Here is a 17,013-nt window from a genome sequence, read left to right as displayed (position 1 = left end):
TAAATGTTGATAGATCAATTGCTAAATAATCCAAAATTATTGCTTAATTTTAACATCAAGTTAAAATAAGTAATAGTTATTACTTATTAATGTCTTGTTTCCCCTTGTTAAAAGTGTAAGCACCATGCCTCACCTCCATTATTTCTCCTAAATCAAAGAAAATAGCTCCAAGGTGAAATCTGCAAGTTCCTATAATGTAATTGGTTTGATCCTGGAGGCTTAAATTCATTTATGTTGGTCATATGCTCCTTATCCATCTCTTGATGACTTGGATTGTGCCCCCCACCCATTAACTGTCCAATTAGCAAACCCAAAACAAGGAAACACTCTTGGGAGAATTAAGAATTCCCAAAAGTAAAACTTTATTGGATGCACCATTTTGGTACAGAAGAAATGAAACCAGCTCTGGTTTCCTGCACAAATACAAAAAAAACGCAATCCTTTTTCTTTCTTCCCACCCTTGTTGATCACATTGTCCAATTATGAGACACTCTTTTATTATGAGAATGGTCCATCTCTTTCTCAAGCACCTATAGCAGTAACCTTGCTGGCTCAAGCTCTCAGGATCTCTACATACATTCTCTACATTCCATCTCTGTTATCCCATTCCCCCCCCCCATTCATTGGCAAGTTAAAATGCATTAGGCTTGAAAAACCGTTCTTGACACCCTCATTTTGTCAATTGCTTTGCTTAGATATATTTCAATATAGGTCCCCTTCTGGAAAAAGTTAAAATAGGTTCTAGGTGAGCATATCTGTTTATCCTCTTCAACATTCCAGAAAATTAGCAGAATAATAGAATAATAGAGATGGAGGAGAACTGGTGAGGGAGGAAACTGCTCGAGGGGACGGAATTGAAGGAGAGTGCGATTGGTGATTAGAACATCTCCCCCCTATCTTTTTCCATCAGAGACAGATATTCTTTCCCCACCCTAGGACTTAACCTGGAAATAACATCAAGGGGATGGCTGGAATTGAACTTAACCATCAGACTTTCTTCACTATGGTTAGCCCCTTGACTCCCCCTGTTACAGCTGCTGCCCAGATCCACCTTGTCCCCCACCCTCCCCCCCTTGGACAATATTGGTCTCCTTAGCGGAGCTCCCATTAAGGTGCTACCCTCCTCAGGAGAGGTGGAAGGCACCTCCGGACTATTACGAACTTAACACAGACGCTGTGAACCTGCGCGACTTTTTCCTATATTTCTTTTAATCGGTATGTTGAGTGCATGGGATTGCTTGAGATGATATGAATGATCTCACTTTTATTATTATATAGTTGTATTGGTGTTTTAACTTTTTCAGTGAGGACTGTTTGTGTGAGAGTTTGGGTATGAGTGATTCGGAGGACCTGGCGGGGTATGCGGGGGCCACCGGGGTGGTTGGGGGGGCTATATCCACGGGAGAGGGTCGGAGCATTGCGGTCATAACAGGGAGAGGCAGATATGGCGGGGACTTTAGGGCAGGCCATCATCGGGGAAGGAGGGCTCGCTGTGTCATAGAGATCCCTCCTTCCGGCCCTAGGAGTCCCACTCCAAGGTCAGATGGCGCGAGTACTCAGGATCCTGGTCTCAGGCTGCTGTCGCTGAATGCCAGGTCTGTCGTTCATAAGGCCCCCCTCATCCGGGACTTGATAACTGATGAGGGCGCAGACCTGGCATGTATTACTGAAACATGGCTGGGCACGGAGGGAGGAGTCCCCCTCGTTGAGATGTGCCCAGCCAGATTTCAGGTGCTACACCAGCCGAGAGCCCAGGGAAGGGGTGGCGGTGTGGCTATTGTAGTCCGGGAGTCTTTAGTACCTCGTAGGAGCCCTGCTCCGGAGCTTGTCGGGTGTGAGTCCCTGCTGGTGAAGCTGGACCTCAAGGGTCAAGTGGGCCTGCTGCTTACGTACCTGCCTCCCAACTGCGTTGCAGCAGCCCTCCCCTCGCTCCTCGAGTCAGTAGCCGAGCTAGCAGTTGAGTTCCCTAGACTTATAGTTCTGGGGGGACTTCAACTTGCCTTCGCTCGGTGAACACTCTGATGGAGCGCAGGAGTTCATGGCTTCCATGACAGCCATGGGCTTGACTCAAGTAATCCGAGGCCCAACTCACTCAGCGGGTCACACGCTCGACCTCGTATTCCTCTCGGAGCAGTGGAGTTACGATCTTGGTCTGAGGGGTAATGAGATCATACCCCTGTCGTGGTCAGACCACTACCTACTGAGGCTAGACTTCTGGAGGCCAAACCCCCACCGTAGGGAGGAGGAACCGACCAGCTGGTTCCGCCCCAAGCGACTGATGGATCCTGTTAGGTTCCAGACGGAGCTTGGGGTTATTCCTGATACCCTCGCCCACAGTTCGGCGGAGACCCTCGTCGCTGCCTGGCACTTGGCAGCTTCGGAGTCTCTAGACCGGATTGCGCCGCTACGGCCCCTCCGGGTCAGCGGCCCCCGGAGGCCTCCTTGGTTCACTGAGGAGCTCCGGGAGGTAAAGCGCCGGAGGAGACGCCTAGAGCACTCGTGGAGGTCCGATAGGTCCGAGTCGAAACGGGCACTTTTAACAGCATGCACCAAGGAGTATATTCGGACTTTAAGAACAGCAAAAAGAACATATATTGCCTCCTTGGTAGCGTCCGCCGAGTCCCGCCCAGCCGCCCTGTTTAGGATAACCCGCTCCCTCCTAAATAGGAGGGAGACGGGGGACTCCTTACAGGGTAAGGCTGAGGAGTATGTCCAGTTCTTGGCGGACAAAGTTGCCTGGTTTCGAGCGGACCTGGACTCCACCCCAGTAGATCCAGCCGAGACACAATGAGAAGACTTGGCAAACCATCTCTGGGTTGAGTTTCAGGAAGTTGCCTCCGGGGATGTGGACAAGGCTATGCGAGCTGTGAGTGCCTCCACCTGCATACTGGACCCGTGTCCCTCCTGGCTGGTTGCCAACAGCAGTGAGGTGACACGAGGCTGGATCCAGGCGGTTGTTACCGCCTCTCTTCGGGAGGGGTACTTTCCCACCGCGCTCAAGACAGCGGTGGTGAGACCCCTCCTGAAGAAACCGTCCTTGGATCCAGCTGTTCTTAATAACTATCGTCCAGTCTCCAACCTCCCCTTTGTAGGGAAGGTTGTTGAGAAGGTGGTGGCTCTCCAGCTTCAGCGTACCTTGGAGGAAGCTAACTATCTTGACCCCTTCCAGTCTGGCTTCAGACCCGGTTACAGCACAGAAACCGCTTTGGTCGCATTGACCGATGATCTCTGGAGAGCTAGGGATGGAGGCCATGCTTCCATCCTAGTTCTCCTGGACCTCTCAGCGGCTTTCGATACCATCGACCATGGTATCCTTCTGCGATGACTGCGGGAGATAGGGGTGGGCGGCACTGTTTTGCAGTGGTTCTCCTCCTATCTCTCAGACAGGTCGCAGTCGGTGTTGGTGGGGGGGCAGAGATCGTCCCTGAGGCCCCTAACTTATGGGGTGCCGCAGGGGTCGGTCCTATCCCCCCTACTATTTAACATTTACATGAAACCTCTGGGCGAGATCATCCGAAGGCACGGGATAAAATACCACCAATATGCGGACGATACACAGTTGTATCTGTCCGCCCCGTGCCAACTCAATGAAGCGGTGGACGTGATGAACCGGGGTCTAGAAGCCGTAAAAGACTGGATGAGAGCAAACAAGCTGATACTCAACCCAGACAAGACCGAGTGGCTGTTGTGTTTCCCTCCCAAAAATTTGACCAACATACCATCACTCAGGCTGGGGGGATAAAACTTACACCCCTCAGAAAGGGCCCGCAACTTGGGAGTCCTCCTGGATCCACAGCTGACTTTTGACCACCATCTCTCAGCTGTGACCAGGGGGGCATTTGCCCAGGTTCGCCTGGTGCGCCAGTTGCGGCCCTACCTGAATCGGGAGGCCCTCACAACAGTCACTCGAGCCCTTGTGATCTCCAGGCTGGAATACTGTAATGTGCTCTACATGGGGCTGCCCTTGAAGAGCATCCGGAGACTTCAGCTAGTCCAGAATGCGGCCGCGCGAGTGATCGTGGGCGCACCACGGTTCACCCACATAACACCGATCCTCCGTGAGCTGCACTGGCTACCTGTCGATCTCCGGGTGCACTTCAAGGTCCTACTCACCACCTATAAAGCGCTCCATGGTAGTGGATCTGGCTATTTGAGAGACCGCCTTCTGCCAATCACCTCCCTGCGTCCCATCAGATCGCATAGAGTTGGCCTCCTCCGTATTCCATCCGCCAGTCAGTGCCGACTGGCGACTACTCGGAGGAGAGCCTTCTCTGTTGCGGCTCCGACACTATGGAACAATCTCCCCGTGGAGATTCGTACCCTCACCACTGTCCAGGCCTTCCGCACAGCCCTCAAGAACTGGCTAGCCCGTCAGGCCTGGGGATAAGTTTACTTTTACCCCCCCCCCCCCCGAATGCTGAGTGAATGTTGAGTTTTACTGTTTAATTTACTTTTGTTCACACTTCTTTTGTATTGTCTTACACTCCCCTTCCTTTTTGATTGTAAGCCGCCCTGAGTCCCCTCAGGGAAAAGGGCGGCCTATAAATGTCCAATAAATACCAAAAAATACCAAAAATACCAAAAATTTCAAAGCAAATTCTTCTTGGCTAACCTGGGCCTTTCCTCCATTTCTTAACCCATCAATTGGTTTTCTGTACAGTGTCATGGGAAGTTTCTTTTAATATTGTTGCACTTCTGCAAGTAATATTGTGGTTTTATTTAATATGCTCCTACCTTTCTTGATAAACTGGAGAGTGCCCCATTTTGTTAAAAGAAAATCAAAGCAAGTTCTGCATCCCCTCAGATTCAAGCATTTGGCTTTTAATTTACCTTATTCTAATGTACTTAACTGTTAGTTTCAGTCAGAGGTGGGTTTCTGCCAGTTTGCCCCAGATCGGGCAAACGGGTAGTGGCAATGGCGGAAAGCTCTGCCCGCCCACCCGGATGCTTCTGCACATGCGCATGAGTGAACCAGTAGTAAAATAAATTGAAACCCACCACTGGTTTCAATGATTTCCACCTTTTACTTGTCTGGATCTTTCAAAATAATTTCCTGCAATAATTCAGGTAATTTCTGAACTTCTAAGAATAAAGTTTGAAACAGGCAGAGGACAAGAAAGCTAGAGCTTTCACACATGAGAAGTTAGGAAGATTATGTTAGTTTGAAGGATATGTGTCTCTAAATGAACTAAAATAAATAGCAATTTATAGCACTTAAACATATACCGCTTTACAGCCCTCTTTAAGCAGTTTACAGAGTCAGCATATTACTCCCAACAATTTGGTTTCTCATTTTACCCACCTTGGAAGGATGGAAAGCTGAGTAAAATGTTAAAAAGTCCTTTGATTATGGGAATGACAGAAACTGAACTTTTTAGATCTTGCATTAATGCATATCCTGCATATTTTCACCTACAATGTGATCTGAGCTTCATCAAAGTCATATTAATATATAAATACATTTTGGTTGAAAATAAAACCCCCACAACATATAGATTTGGTTAAAAATACAACATGCACCTATGATTCACTGCTTGTTTTGGGGAAAGCAGGGAAAACTTTTAATTTAGTAATGATGGTACTCTGTGTAATAGATTTCAAACTAATATTTTTTTACCTGTCGATGAACCCCATATATTGGTCTGGAGGCACTATGGTCCATTATTCTTTGCAAAACTGCTTAAATTGATTCGTATTTTTGGACTGTTTTCCATAAACTGTTCATTTCAGGTCTTTCCAGTATCTTGAATTAAAATCAAGGTGTGGACTCGGTCATCCTAAAATGCTCCAGGATTTTTGTCATGATGTGTGAACCACATTAGCTTAAGCTTTGACTCACAGATATCATAACATTATCTTGTGGAAATTTCTAATAACAGTTTTCTCAATGATGCTAACTTGTTAAAGTCCTGAGACTACAAAATGGCCCCACTATCATGCTTCACAGGATTTTTTTTAAAAAAATGGAATAGAAAGTATTATTTTCTTTAAAATAATTCATGTAAAAAATGTCATTTTCAACTCCTCTTTTCCTCAGAACACTGTCTCAAAAAATTGTCCATGTAGCAAGGATTTTCTTCCTGGTATCATCCCATTTGTGCATCATTGTGATAGCTTTCAAATCTTTTGCCATTTACTCCGGAGTTTTATTTTACATCCTGGTACATTGTATACCTTACTCTTGGAATGATTTTTGTTGAAGAACTTTTCGTGACCCGTCAAAACCGCGTTCCACAAAAGCGCGGTCGACGAAATCGCGTATGTGACGTCATCACAACGCGACGAAAAAGATCGAAAAATTGAAATAATAATTAAATTACAGCAAGCCAATTCACATAAAGGTAAGGGTTAGGTTAGGGTTAGGGTTAGGTTAAGGGTTAGGGTTTGGTTTAGAGCGTTAGCGTTACGTTTAGCGTTAGGTTAAGGGTTAGCGTTAGGTTTTTCGTTAGGTTAAGGATTAGGTTTAGGGTTAGGTTAAGGGTTAGGTTTAGGGTTAGGTTTGGGGGGGTTAGGGTAAGGTTTTCGCTTTATTTTTACATTTTTCGATCTTTTTCGTCGCGCTGTGATGACGTCACATACGCACTTTCGTCGACCGCGATTTTGTCGTCCGCGGTTTTGTGGTGGAACCGAACTTTTTTGAAGGTTTTGGGAAAAATATGAGTGGGATTGCATTTTGTCCATTTCTACAATGTCATCCAGACCACATTAGTGGAGACAATAGTCTTTAGCTATTTTCTTGTATCGCTTTCCACTCTTATGAACACTGACAATGTGGTTTTTTAGATATATAGATTTCTTGTCCATAAAACTGTCCAGAAGAGCCTACTTTGATGGTGATAATCAAAATGTGTGTCTTACATAAATGAAGCTTTAATTGCATTATAGGTTATAGTAATGCAAGATTGCATATGGTTCTAAAATATTCATTTACTTAATCACTACTGAAATTACAAAGTGTTGCACATACATACACACACACACACACACACACACACACACACACACACACACTGTAGGTCAAGTCAATATTCTGTATGTACTGGACACTTGTCCTATAGTACATGAAAAAAAAAGGTAAATCTGATGTGCTTTCTCTTTTCAGGCACCTCCATTGCCATCATCTTCATCTTGACATATTTCCAAGGACATTTATATAAAATCTTTTCTGATATTCAGGAAGTGACCCAGTTCTGCACCACGGATTTTTGTAGCGACCCCATAAGGCTGCTGGCTGAAAGCTGTGTCTATGCAACCTTCGAAGTGTGGAGTGTCAACCAACTGGACAGGAGAGAGCACAGCTCCTACTCCAGAATTTTAAAAAATAGAAAGCTCATTCAACTGAATTGAAAAAAAAAATCCCATGGTTTGTATATATCTGACAAAACTGGCAACATTATACAGACTACTGACTTGAAGACCACCTTTTTTCTATTTCTCTATTTCTGGGCTAATGAATTGGTTTCATCAAATTCTGTATCCCACTCCCCTTCAAAGTCCCCCCCCCCCTCTTCTTGGAAAAGTATCAGCTTAGCTGGTCCTTTCTATGTAAGGTAGTTAGAATTTTATGTCTTTCTTTGGGCTACTTTTTTTAATGTGAAACTTAGGTGATACTTTTTTTCTACTGCTTTTATGTTATTCTCTCTTGTTTTGAAACCACGATGGTTACTTTTTCTTTCCTAAATAAAATGTTAAAAAATTAACAGCCAAGTCACAAAGATAAATGGGTTGCACATAGACTAAAGAATAAACTTCAGATTTGTGATTTTGTTTCTAATCTTGATGTAAATTTACACTATTTATAAATACATATTTATTGCTTGAAAATATTTGTGAATGGAATGCTGTTATTTTTTCCAGATTACCTGCCATTGAAATTTTAAGGAGTTCTGTAATTTCAAACATTACTCCTATTACATTTTCTATATGTAAATAAAACTGATTAGCATTGTACAGAAACTTTTATTAAAATTGTTTAATGTTTAAAGTTTTGTATTGTTTGAGTTTTAAAAAATTATGTACATGGCCCCATTATTGTTGATTTTTTTAAAAATCTGATTATATATATTTTATATATACTCTTTTGTGTGTGTGTATATAATATATATAAATATATAAATATATATAAATATATATAAAATTGAATATAAATATATGTAGAAAGATTAGAGCCTAACTTTTTCTTGTTTTTAAGTTTTACATATATATGGTAGAATTGAGATGTCTACTGTAAATATTGTGCATATATTCAAGATATATGTCCAGTGATTTATTGTTAAATTGCACTTCCTGCAATGACAGACTAATAGCTGATGCCAAATTGTAGAAGTAATAAATGAAATAACCTAGTTAGCAGTTCCAATGAAATATAACTTAATGAGATTTTGAAGATTCAATTTAGGCACCTTGGAATTTAGTAAGGAGTTATACAGGAAATAGTTTGAGAATGATATCTTTACCTAACCAAAATAAGAAATGTACATTCCAGTTGTTTTTTAGCAAGCATATGGCTACATTGTCTTAAGTACAAATCATGCTATATTTTTGCTTATTATGTAATTTAATCACTGATAAATTTTTAAAGCATTAGTGTCCTTTAGGGCATGTTCTTTGTTTAAAATTACTGATAATATTTCTTTTTATCCAGTTGCTCCCAAATGCTTCACCTGTCACATGAAAACCCATTAAATTGAAATCCAAGTTCTTTGTTCATCCCAGTGGATTAGTTTACTGATTCATAAACTTTTGCATTGAACTGATAATTGTTAAGTTCCATAAATGTCTTACTATATTTGGTGTTGTTGAAAGAAATAATCAAGATTTGTTGAAATAATGGTTCCTATATTGTTCTCAGTAGATCATGCCTGCAGAAGGATAAGAGGAAAATCAGAAATAACTGTGACCAAAACCAGTTTCAAAACAGAGTTACCTTATTATAGTACTTCAGATAATAATTTCAGAATAAAAGTAATACATAGCACTTTCAAGTATAGCACTGAAGAGAATTGGTATCTATTTTTAGCCCCACAGATATAGTTTGTATTGTTCAATAAGTAAACTGAAATTTGTATTATCTGCTTATACAAACAAAGATGGTTTATTTGGAATACCCCAAAACTGGACAGCCTGGCAAGAAAGAATTCTTATTGTCTTATATTTCAGTATGTTTCATTTGATGGGATAACAGTATCAGTTTACAAATTGAGCAAAGGACTAATGTGGTATTTATTGTGTCTATTTCCAATGAAGAAGCTATTGTGTTTCAGTGTTGAAATTCTGAAGGTGAAATATGCCTTCAGTGAGAAATGTCCCTTTGCTCACATACAATTATCGTAGCAGAGATATTTGACCCAAGTATACAGATATCTTCCGTATTCTTGGGGAAAAAAATACTATATATTTGTTATGAAACAACTATAGTGTCTCTGTTCTTGAATATAGCACGATATTTAACCTCCAAACCTATATGAAATGATAGATCCAAATAAAAAAGCTTAGGCATAACAGTATTCTAACTAAAACTGAAGTTGGCCTGTCCTTGATTCACTGAGATATAAGAGGGAATATGAAAAACATATCTAATTAATAAGTTTTGTTATAGCGTACCAATAAACTAGTTCTAATCTTCCTGTGGAGTTGATTTTCAAGCCTGGTCTACCTTATGGGACTGATACACAGTGTGCCAAGAATGCAAATAAATATGTGTTGCTTGATTTCTCCACTGCTTTAAATTGTTCTAGTACAGTGATGGCTAAACTTTTTGTTGTTGCGTGCTGAAAGCACGACCTCCCGCACCCATAATGCAATGCACGTGCAACCACCCTGCCCCTGTGCATGCACGCGTGACACCCTCCATGCTCCCCCCACACGCATGTGCACATGACCCCCTGTGCTTCCCCTGCCCCCACCCTGCATGTGTGTGCAACACCTTGTGGGTCCCATTTTGGATCTAGTAGGCCTCCCTGCAGCCTCCTGGGAGCAAAAACTGGCTGTGGGGGGGCACACCATACCCACCCGTGCTCCCCCCACCCCCATGCATATGCATGCGACCCCCATGCATGTATGTGACCCCCACCCCCTTTGCATGTATGTGTATCACCTGCATGCACCCCCACCTCTCATGCATGCATGGCAGAGGCCCAAAAATCAGCTGACCAGCGGGAGGCACATGCACATGCATGGTGGAGCTGAGCTGGGCGATGGCTCGCATGCCCACAGAGAGGGCTCTTCGTGCCACCTGTGACGTGTGCCATAGATTCGCCACTACTTCACTCTAGGAAGAAGCAGCTTGCTTTCATGCTCTTAATAATTTTTATAGGTTTTGTCCACAGACCGTGCCTCTTATTAGCTTGTCATCTGCTGTCACTTTTATTTTTTGCAGTTATCTTCATTATCACCTTTTTATGAAGTAGGCTGTGAGGTTCATCATTATTTAGATTCAGTGTGCTATTAATCAAATCCTGTAAGGGATAGAAATTACTCAGATTTGATGGCTTTGTAAAAGTAAATTGCAGATCTTTCAAAGAGACATAAAACAATGACTAATTACTGCAGCGCTGGTTGGCAAATGAGAAAGTCAAACATGGCCCTTCCAGGAAATTCCTGGCATGTCTTAATGACAACTTTATCATCCAAGGAGTGGAGGAATGCCAAGAGGATACATTGTTTTTGATCTATTACTATTTAATAAAGATTTAGATCAGAAAGTAGAATATAAGTGTCAGGGTTCCAAGTAACAGCTCTGTTTCTTGGAACCCTGACACTTATGGTATCATAAGTGTCATGCTCTAGGATACCATAAGTGTTAGGGAACAGCACTATAAAGCTCTCCGGGTTTTCCCCACCCAATTCAAAATCCAAAGTTCTTCTCTCCCCCCCCCACCACTACACACAACCATCACATGCCACAATCAGGTCACAGTCCTAGACCTGGATGATTCCCATCCCTGCCCCGCCAGGTATTGGTGACAATGTCCTTGGCTCCCAGAAGAAAGAATGTTATTTTGGCTACATATTTCCCCAGCTATCTCTATTCTCTCCTCCCTTTCCCACAGCTCTATCCAGCCTTACTGTGGCAACCCTGAGGATGGCTTCAGGATTGACAAAAATGTTAGGGAGAAGTGGCTGTAATACTGAGGTTCTTGATTTTAAGAGAGAAAAGGGGTGGTTAAGCCTTTGTATTTATTAAAATCAATTTATATAGCCACACATCACAAATGTGAGACTCAGTTTGGAGTTAGTCACAAATATTAATGAATACAAAGCAGTGACAAGTAGGAAAATATAGGTTCAAGAAGGATAAAAGTTCTTAAAGAGATATTAATAACAAATAATCCCATTGAGGGGGAAAAATGGACAACAGAAGAAAATGATGGGGCTGCACAAAAACCTCAAATGAAGATTTCAGATCAAAGACATACATGAAGAAGCTGACTAGGCCAGAACTGAAGAGTTGGTTTCAAGAAAGCAAAAGGTCAATAGAAGCTAAATTATGCTAGGTTTATTTTAAAAAACCCAATATTGCAGCTGATTCATAAAAAAGTTATGCATTACTGTTAAAGCTATGCCACCAATGAATTTACAATGCTCAGACTCGAATCACCGAACTATTTTAGGAGGGCTGCCTAATCAACACTATATTATGTTGTACTTTGCAAAACATAAGCCATAAAAAGCCTTCCTACTTGTGTTCAATCATGTGTCTCATTGCAAGTTACTTTCTACCCAAAACCCCAAGAATGTTTGATTACTTTCTTCTAATGAGTTGGGTCCATTCTGAGTAGAAATTTGAAAAGTAGAAACATGGAAAAGTTTCCACTTCCATTTGTGGCATAGTTGCAACCAAAAATATTGAAATCAAGAATTAGAACTATTGAATCTTTCCAAAATGGCAAACAAGCATTTGGTACATTAACTAATTACTCTAAATCTCAAGTAAGAAGTGAGAAAAAAAGCCCTTCATACCTAAAGTAGAAGTAAACTACCAAGATTTCAGGATGTAGGACGGGCTGGGTGGTCATTCTTTATTAATTCCCAGCTAGGAAAGTTACAAGTGCAAAAAAAAAAGTGGGGTACATGGCTGCACATGTGAATAGAGTACCAGCAAGGCTGAAGTGCCCTACAGATTCTAGTTTTGGCTTGCTTAGGTCACATTGAGTGAAGAGGAATTGCCTTGGGCACACGCCCAAGGCTATATATAGAGGCTATATATATTCCAACTAAAATTCCATTCTAAAAGCTCAGCGCCAAAAAGATCCTGAAAAGAATTGAATTAGCCCTAATCAGAAACGAACTCCACAGGAAAAGATTCCTACGAGACCAAACTAACAGGGACCTGCTCACTCTTCACCTCAAACTCAGTAACAAAATCCACCCAGCATTCTGGGACAAATCCAAACAACTAGTCCTCTGGAGAGCCGAAACAGAAACCTCCTACAAGACAGACACACACATCAACAAACCCCACAGACTAGAAAAACACGAGAAGCCCAATCCCCTTCCACAGGAACTCATGAAACAAACAGTACATAATATATCAGACAGGACCCTCACTATAGCAGAAACCAATGTCCTTTCCAAAGGATTCAACTTTGCAGTTGCCATCAAACACATCCCCACTGAAAACATCATATGCGGAGTTAAAGCTACCCTAACCGAAATCAACCCAGATGAAGCCAATAAAATCAGACTTGAAATCACCAACGTCCTCTGCTCCAGCAATCCACCCAGAAGCAACTTACATAATGAAGAACAAAAAGCACTCACCAACTTGAGGAAAGAACATAATCATTCTCCCAGCAGACAAAGATAATGCTACTGTGGTGAGGAACACATCTGACTACCAAGCCAAACTATCCAACCTACTCCAAGACCCCACTTACAAACCCCTAAACAAAGACCCTACCACCTACCTGGAAAAAACCACCAAATCCAAAATAAAAGCCTCGCCCATCAGTGAAGAGATCCAGCAAAGAGTCATCCCCAGAGAGAAATCATCCAGATGCCTCAAGCTCTATGGTCTCCCCAAGATACACAAAGAAGGAACACCACACAGACCCATAGTTAGTTCCATAGGCTGACCTCTACAGAATCTTGCCAAATTTCTTGCCAAACAACTTCAGCCCTACACAGAATCCATCCCCTCACACATACAAAACTCACTCCACTTCATAAAGAAATATAACAATAAAGGAACATAACCTACAACCCAGCGACCTACTCGTGAGTTTCGATGTCATATCCCTCTTCACCCAAGTGCCTATTAAAGAAGTGTTGACCGCTATCCAAAACAAATACAACCCCCCTAAGCACATCCTAGATCTGACCAACCACTGCCTAACCAACATATACTTCATCCACAATGGATAAAGATACAAACAGATGGAAGGAGCACCTATGGGATCACCCCTCTCACCCGTCATCGCAAACCTATACATGAAACATTTTGAAACCAATGCCTTAGATAAATCTGAACACAAACCCAAACTCTGGCTTAATTATGTAGATGACACTTTCATAATTTGGCCACACCGGGGGGGGGGGGAACTGGACAACTTCCTCACACATATCAACAGTCTACATCCCAAAATACAATTTACTATGGAAATAGAAGCTAATAACCAACTTCCCTTTCTGGATGTTCTAATCTACAAAAAACCCAATGGCTCCCTAGGACATACCATCTACCTTAAAAAAACACGCACCAACCACTACTTAAATGCACAATCCCATCACCACCCTGCACAGATCAACTCCATAGCCAAGACCCTCATCTCCAGAACCAAATGCCTAGCTGACAAAGACCACCTGAAAACTAAATTACACACACTCACAAGCATATTAATTTCCAACGGATTCCAAAGAAACACAATTACCAACGTAATCCAAAAGGAGACACCCCCCAAGAACCGAGACACAGAACAGGACCACAGCATCGCCCTCCTCCCTTAGATCAAAGGCACCACAGATAAAATCAGCAAAATTCTCCACAAACACAATATCAAGACAGCCTTCGGCACTGACCAAAAAATAGCCAATATCTTTAGAAACCCCAAAGACAAGATCCAGCTAGAAAACGAATGAGTCTATGAAATACCATGCAAAATCTGCCCAGCCACATACATTGGACAAACTAATAGAGAATAAATGCACGCATCGCAGAACACCACAACGCAGTCAGAAAAGAAGAAAAAACTTCCTCCCTTTTCCAGCACCTTAAAGCAACAGGATATGAAATTGATTTTGAAGGAACCAAATTAATCTCCAAAACTGAACACTTCAACAAGAGAATAATTATGGAAGCCATCGAAATAGAGAAACACCCCCACAACATGAATAAACATAATGATACCTCCCACCTACCAGACATCTGGAAACTAGCCTAGTCAACAAACAAGTCCCAGCCACGAAAACCGACACTGGACCCAGAACAACACAAGACACCACCACCAATCACCCTCACCAGACTCAAACCCAAACCCATCCCATAGACGAAATGCAACCACCATCCAGAAGCCAAATCATGGTGGCATCACCAATTGCTGCACACCCTCTGACCCCCACACAAAGCAAACTGACACATGCCATGAACACATGGCCAGACCGCAAACTCGGAGCCCGGAATGTTACATCACAGCCATCTGCTCAGGACATTATATTACAGAATTCAGGAGGTTACAACACAAAGGCTCAGGATGTTACAATGCAGCCAACCTCCCAAGATGTTGCAGCACAGGACTCAGGATATCACTACACTAGAGCTCAGGATGTAATCACACAGCCCATTACTCAGGTCGTTACAACACAAAAGACTAATGGGCACACAGCTAGTACCTCAGCCACACAGGATGTTATGAAACAGCCAACTAATCTGCATACAACTCCAACTAATCAAGATGAAACAACACAACCAGCCAACCTGCTTACAGCAACAAAACCAGCACTCTAAACACCCTCACCAATACTTATAGAAAGACAGCAGCTCCGATCATGCTTTGCTTGCACAAGCACGAAGCCGAAGGCACCAGCCTGAAGATGGCGAGTAGAACCTCGTTGAAACGTCGGCAAGATACTCTCAATCTTACATGGGAAAATACCCAAATACACCAAGACCTGCATACCTGTACCCATAAAAATCTACACACACACACACACACACACACACACACACACACACACACACACACACACACACACACACACACACACACACATATATATATATATATATATATATATATATATATATATATATTTAAAGTCACAACCACTGGTATGCCCAAATATTCGATTCCCAACAAGGGTGTGGCTAGCTGATGAGAGCTAAATAGCTTGAAATAGATCTATACTAGTCTCCCTTTATTTATTTATCAGCATAAATATAACATATATATATATATATATATATATATATATATATATATATATATATATATATATATATATATATATATATATATATATATATATATATATATATATATATATATATATATATATATATTACAACCAGGGGTTGTAAAAATCTAATATATATATATATATATATATATATATATATATATATAGTATGTATGTATGTATGTATGTATGTATGTATGTATGTATGTATGTATGTATGTATGTATATGTATATGTGTATGTATGTATGTATGTATGTATGTATGTATGTATGTATGTATGTATATATGTATATATAGTTGTTCGGGTTTTCTCCCGCGTAAAATTGGAAATGTCTTGGCGACGTTTCAACGAAGTCTCATTCGTCATCTTCAGGCTTCTTCAGGCTTGGTGCTTCCAGGAGCAATGTGAGATCTCAGCTGTTTCTTCCTTTTAACTGCCAGTGGGCGTTTGAACTGATTGGGTGGGAGCTTGGCTGTGTCCTGATTGGGTGGAGGTGTGTCCTGATTGGGTGGAGGTGTGTTCTGATTGGTTGGGGGTTTGTGTTTCATGTAAGGATAGGAGGGGTTTAAAGAGGCTAATTATCATTCTAGACAAATTCAATCCTGACAAGGCATTGCTTATTGTGTCCTAGTGCTGTGCTGTAAAGAGCTTTCAAGGTAATAGTCAGCACTTTGAATTGGGCCTATTGTAATCAGTGCAGCAGCCTGAAAAGTGTTATTTTCAGATGAGAAAATCCAACTGTCTTGAGAATGGAGTGAGGCTACCATACACTTGGATCTTGTTCGGGTTGGGCTTATCTGAATTTGGGTATATTGTCCTAATTCTTCAAGTGCTAGCATAAGTCCCAGCTACCTCATCAAACATTAATCCTTGTGCAGTTGCTGCTATATTGTTTGCATAAATGAATAGACGTGTTAGAGTTTAGCTAAAGATAACTTTGTGTTAACCTTAACATGTTCTTTTTAAAAGGCTACTTGAATTATCTGCAGCACAAGAAAATGTATTTAGTTGGAGCTAAATGAAAACTGTGTAGTTTTAAAATGTCAATTTTCATGCCTGATCTTTAGCATGGTCCCCACTTCCTTCTATTAATAATTTGCCAGCAAAAATGATAGATAATTTCTATCCTGGAACCTCTTTCACTTATATAGAATTGAGTTATTGTATTTTTAGAAGTAATAAGTAAGTTTTGGTATAGCAGAAGTAGGATGGAAAAAAGGGCAAATCATAGGTTTCAGTGGTAGAAGTTTCTTCCAGGAGACAGTAAAGATAGCAGCTTCAGAGGTAGATCCTGTGCAGATCCTGTGGCCCGTCCGCCATTAATTAAAATGGGCACTCTTAACTGGAGGCATTCCTGTAACCCTAGTTTGAAAACCTGACACACTCACCATGGGGAGTTAATTCAACCAGTAAATTATCTTTTTGCTTTTAAAATCAACATGTATATGTTATATGTGTTATATATAAAACACTGAAATGAACTTAAAAATAATTAATGTAATAGCAATAGCAATAGCAATAGACTTATATACCGCTTCATAGGGCTTTCAGCCCTCTCTAAGCGGTTTACAGAGAGTCAGCATATTGCCCCCAACAATCTGGGTCCTCATTTTA

The 17,013-nt window shown here is 41.5% G+C and overlaps 1 protein-coding gene across 8 annotated transcripts in view; it reads left to right on the top strand.

Moving 5' to 3' along the window:
* The window catches only part of KDM6A (lysine demethylase 6A), a 281,963-nt gene extending 273,254 nt beyond the window's left edge, over positions 1-8,709 (top strand). For all 8 annotated transcript variants that reach the window (XM_014069580.2, XM_014069584.2, XM_014069582.2 and 5 more), the window contains one exon: positions 7,103-8,709. In XM_014069580.2, coding sequence (XP_013925055.2) covers positions 7,103-7,132 — 30 coding nt within the window. In that variant the 3' untranslated portion in view covers positions 7,133-8,709. The remainder of the gene's footprint in view (positions 1-7,102) is intronic.
* Positions 8,710-17,013: the final 8,304 nt, after the last annotated feature.

Source organism: Thamnophis sirtalis, unplaced genomic scaffold, assembly GCF_051295495.1.
Source record: "Thamnophis sirtalis isolate CommonGarterSnake01/CBP01778 unplaced genomic scaffold, rThaSir2_p1.2 scaffold_8, whole genome shotgun sequence".
Taxonomy (NCBI): Eukaryota; Metazoa; Chordata; class Lepidosauria; order Squamata; family Natricidae; genus Thamnophis; species Thamnophis sirtalis.
Note: the sequence above shows the minus strand (reverse complement) of the source record. Positions and strands in the feature narration are given on the sequence as shown.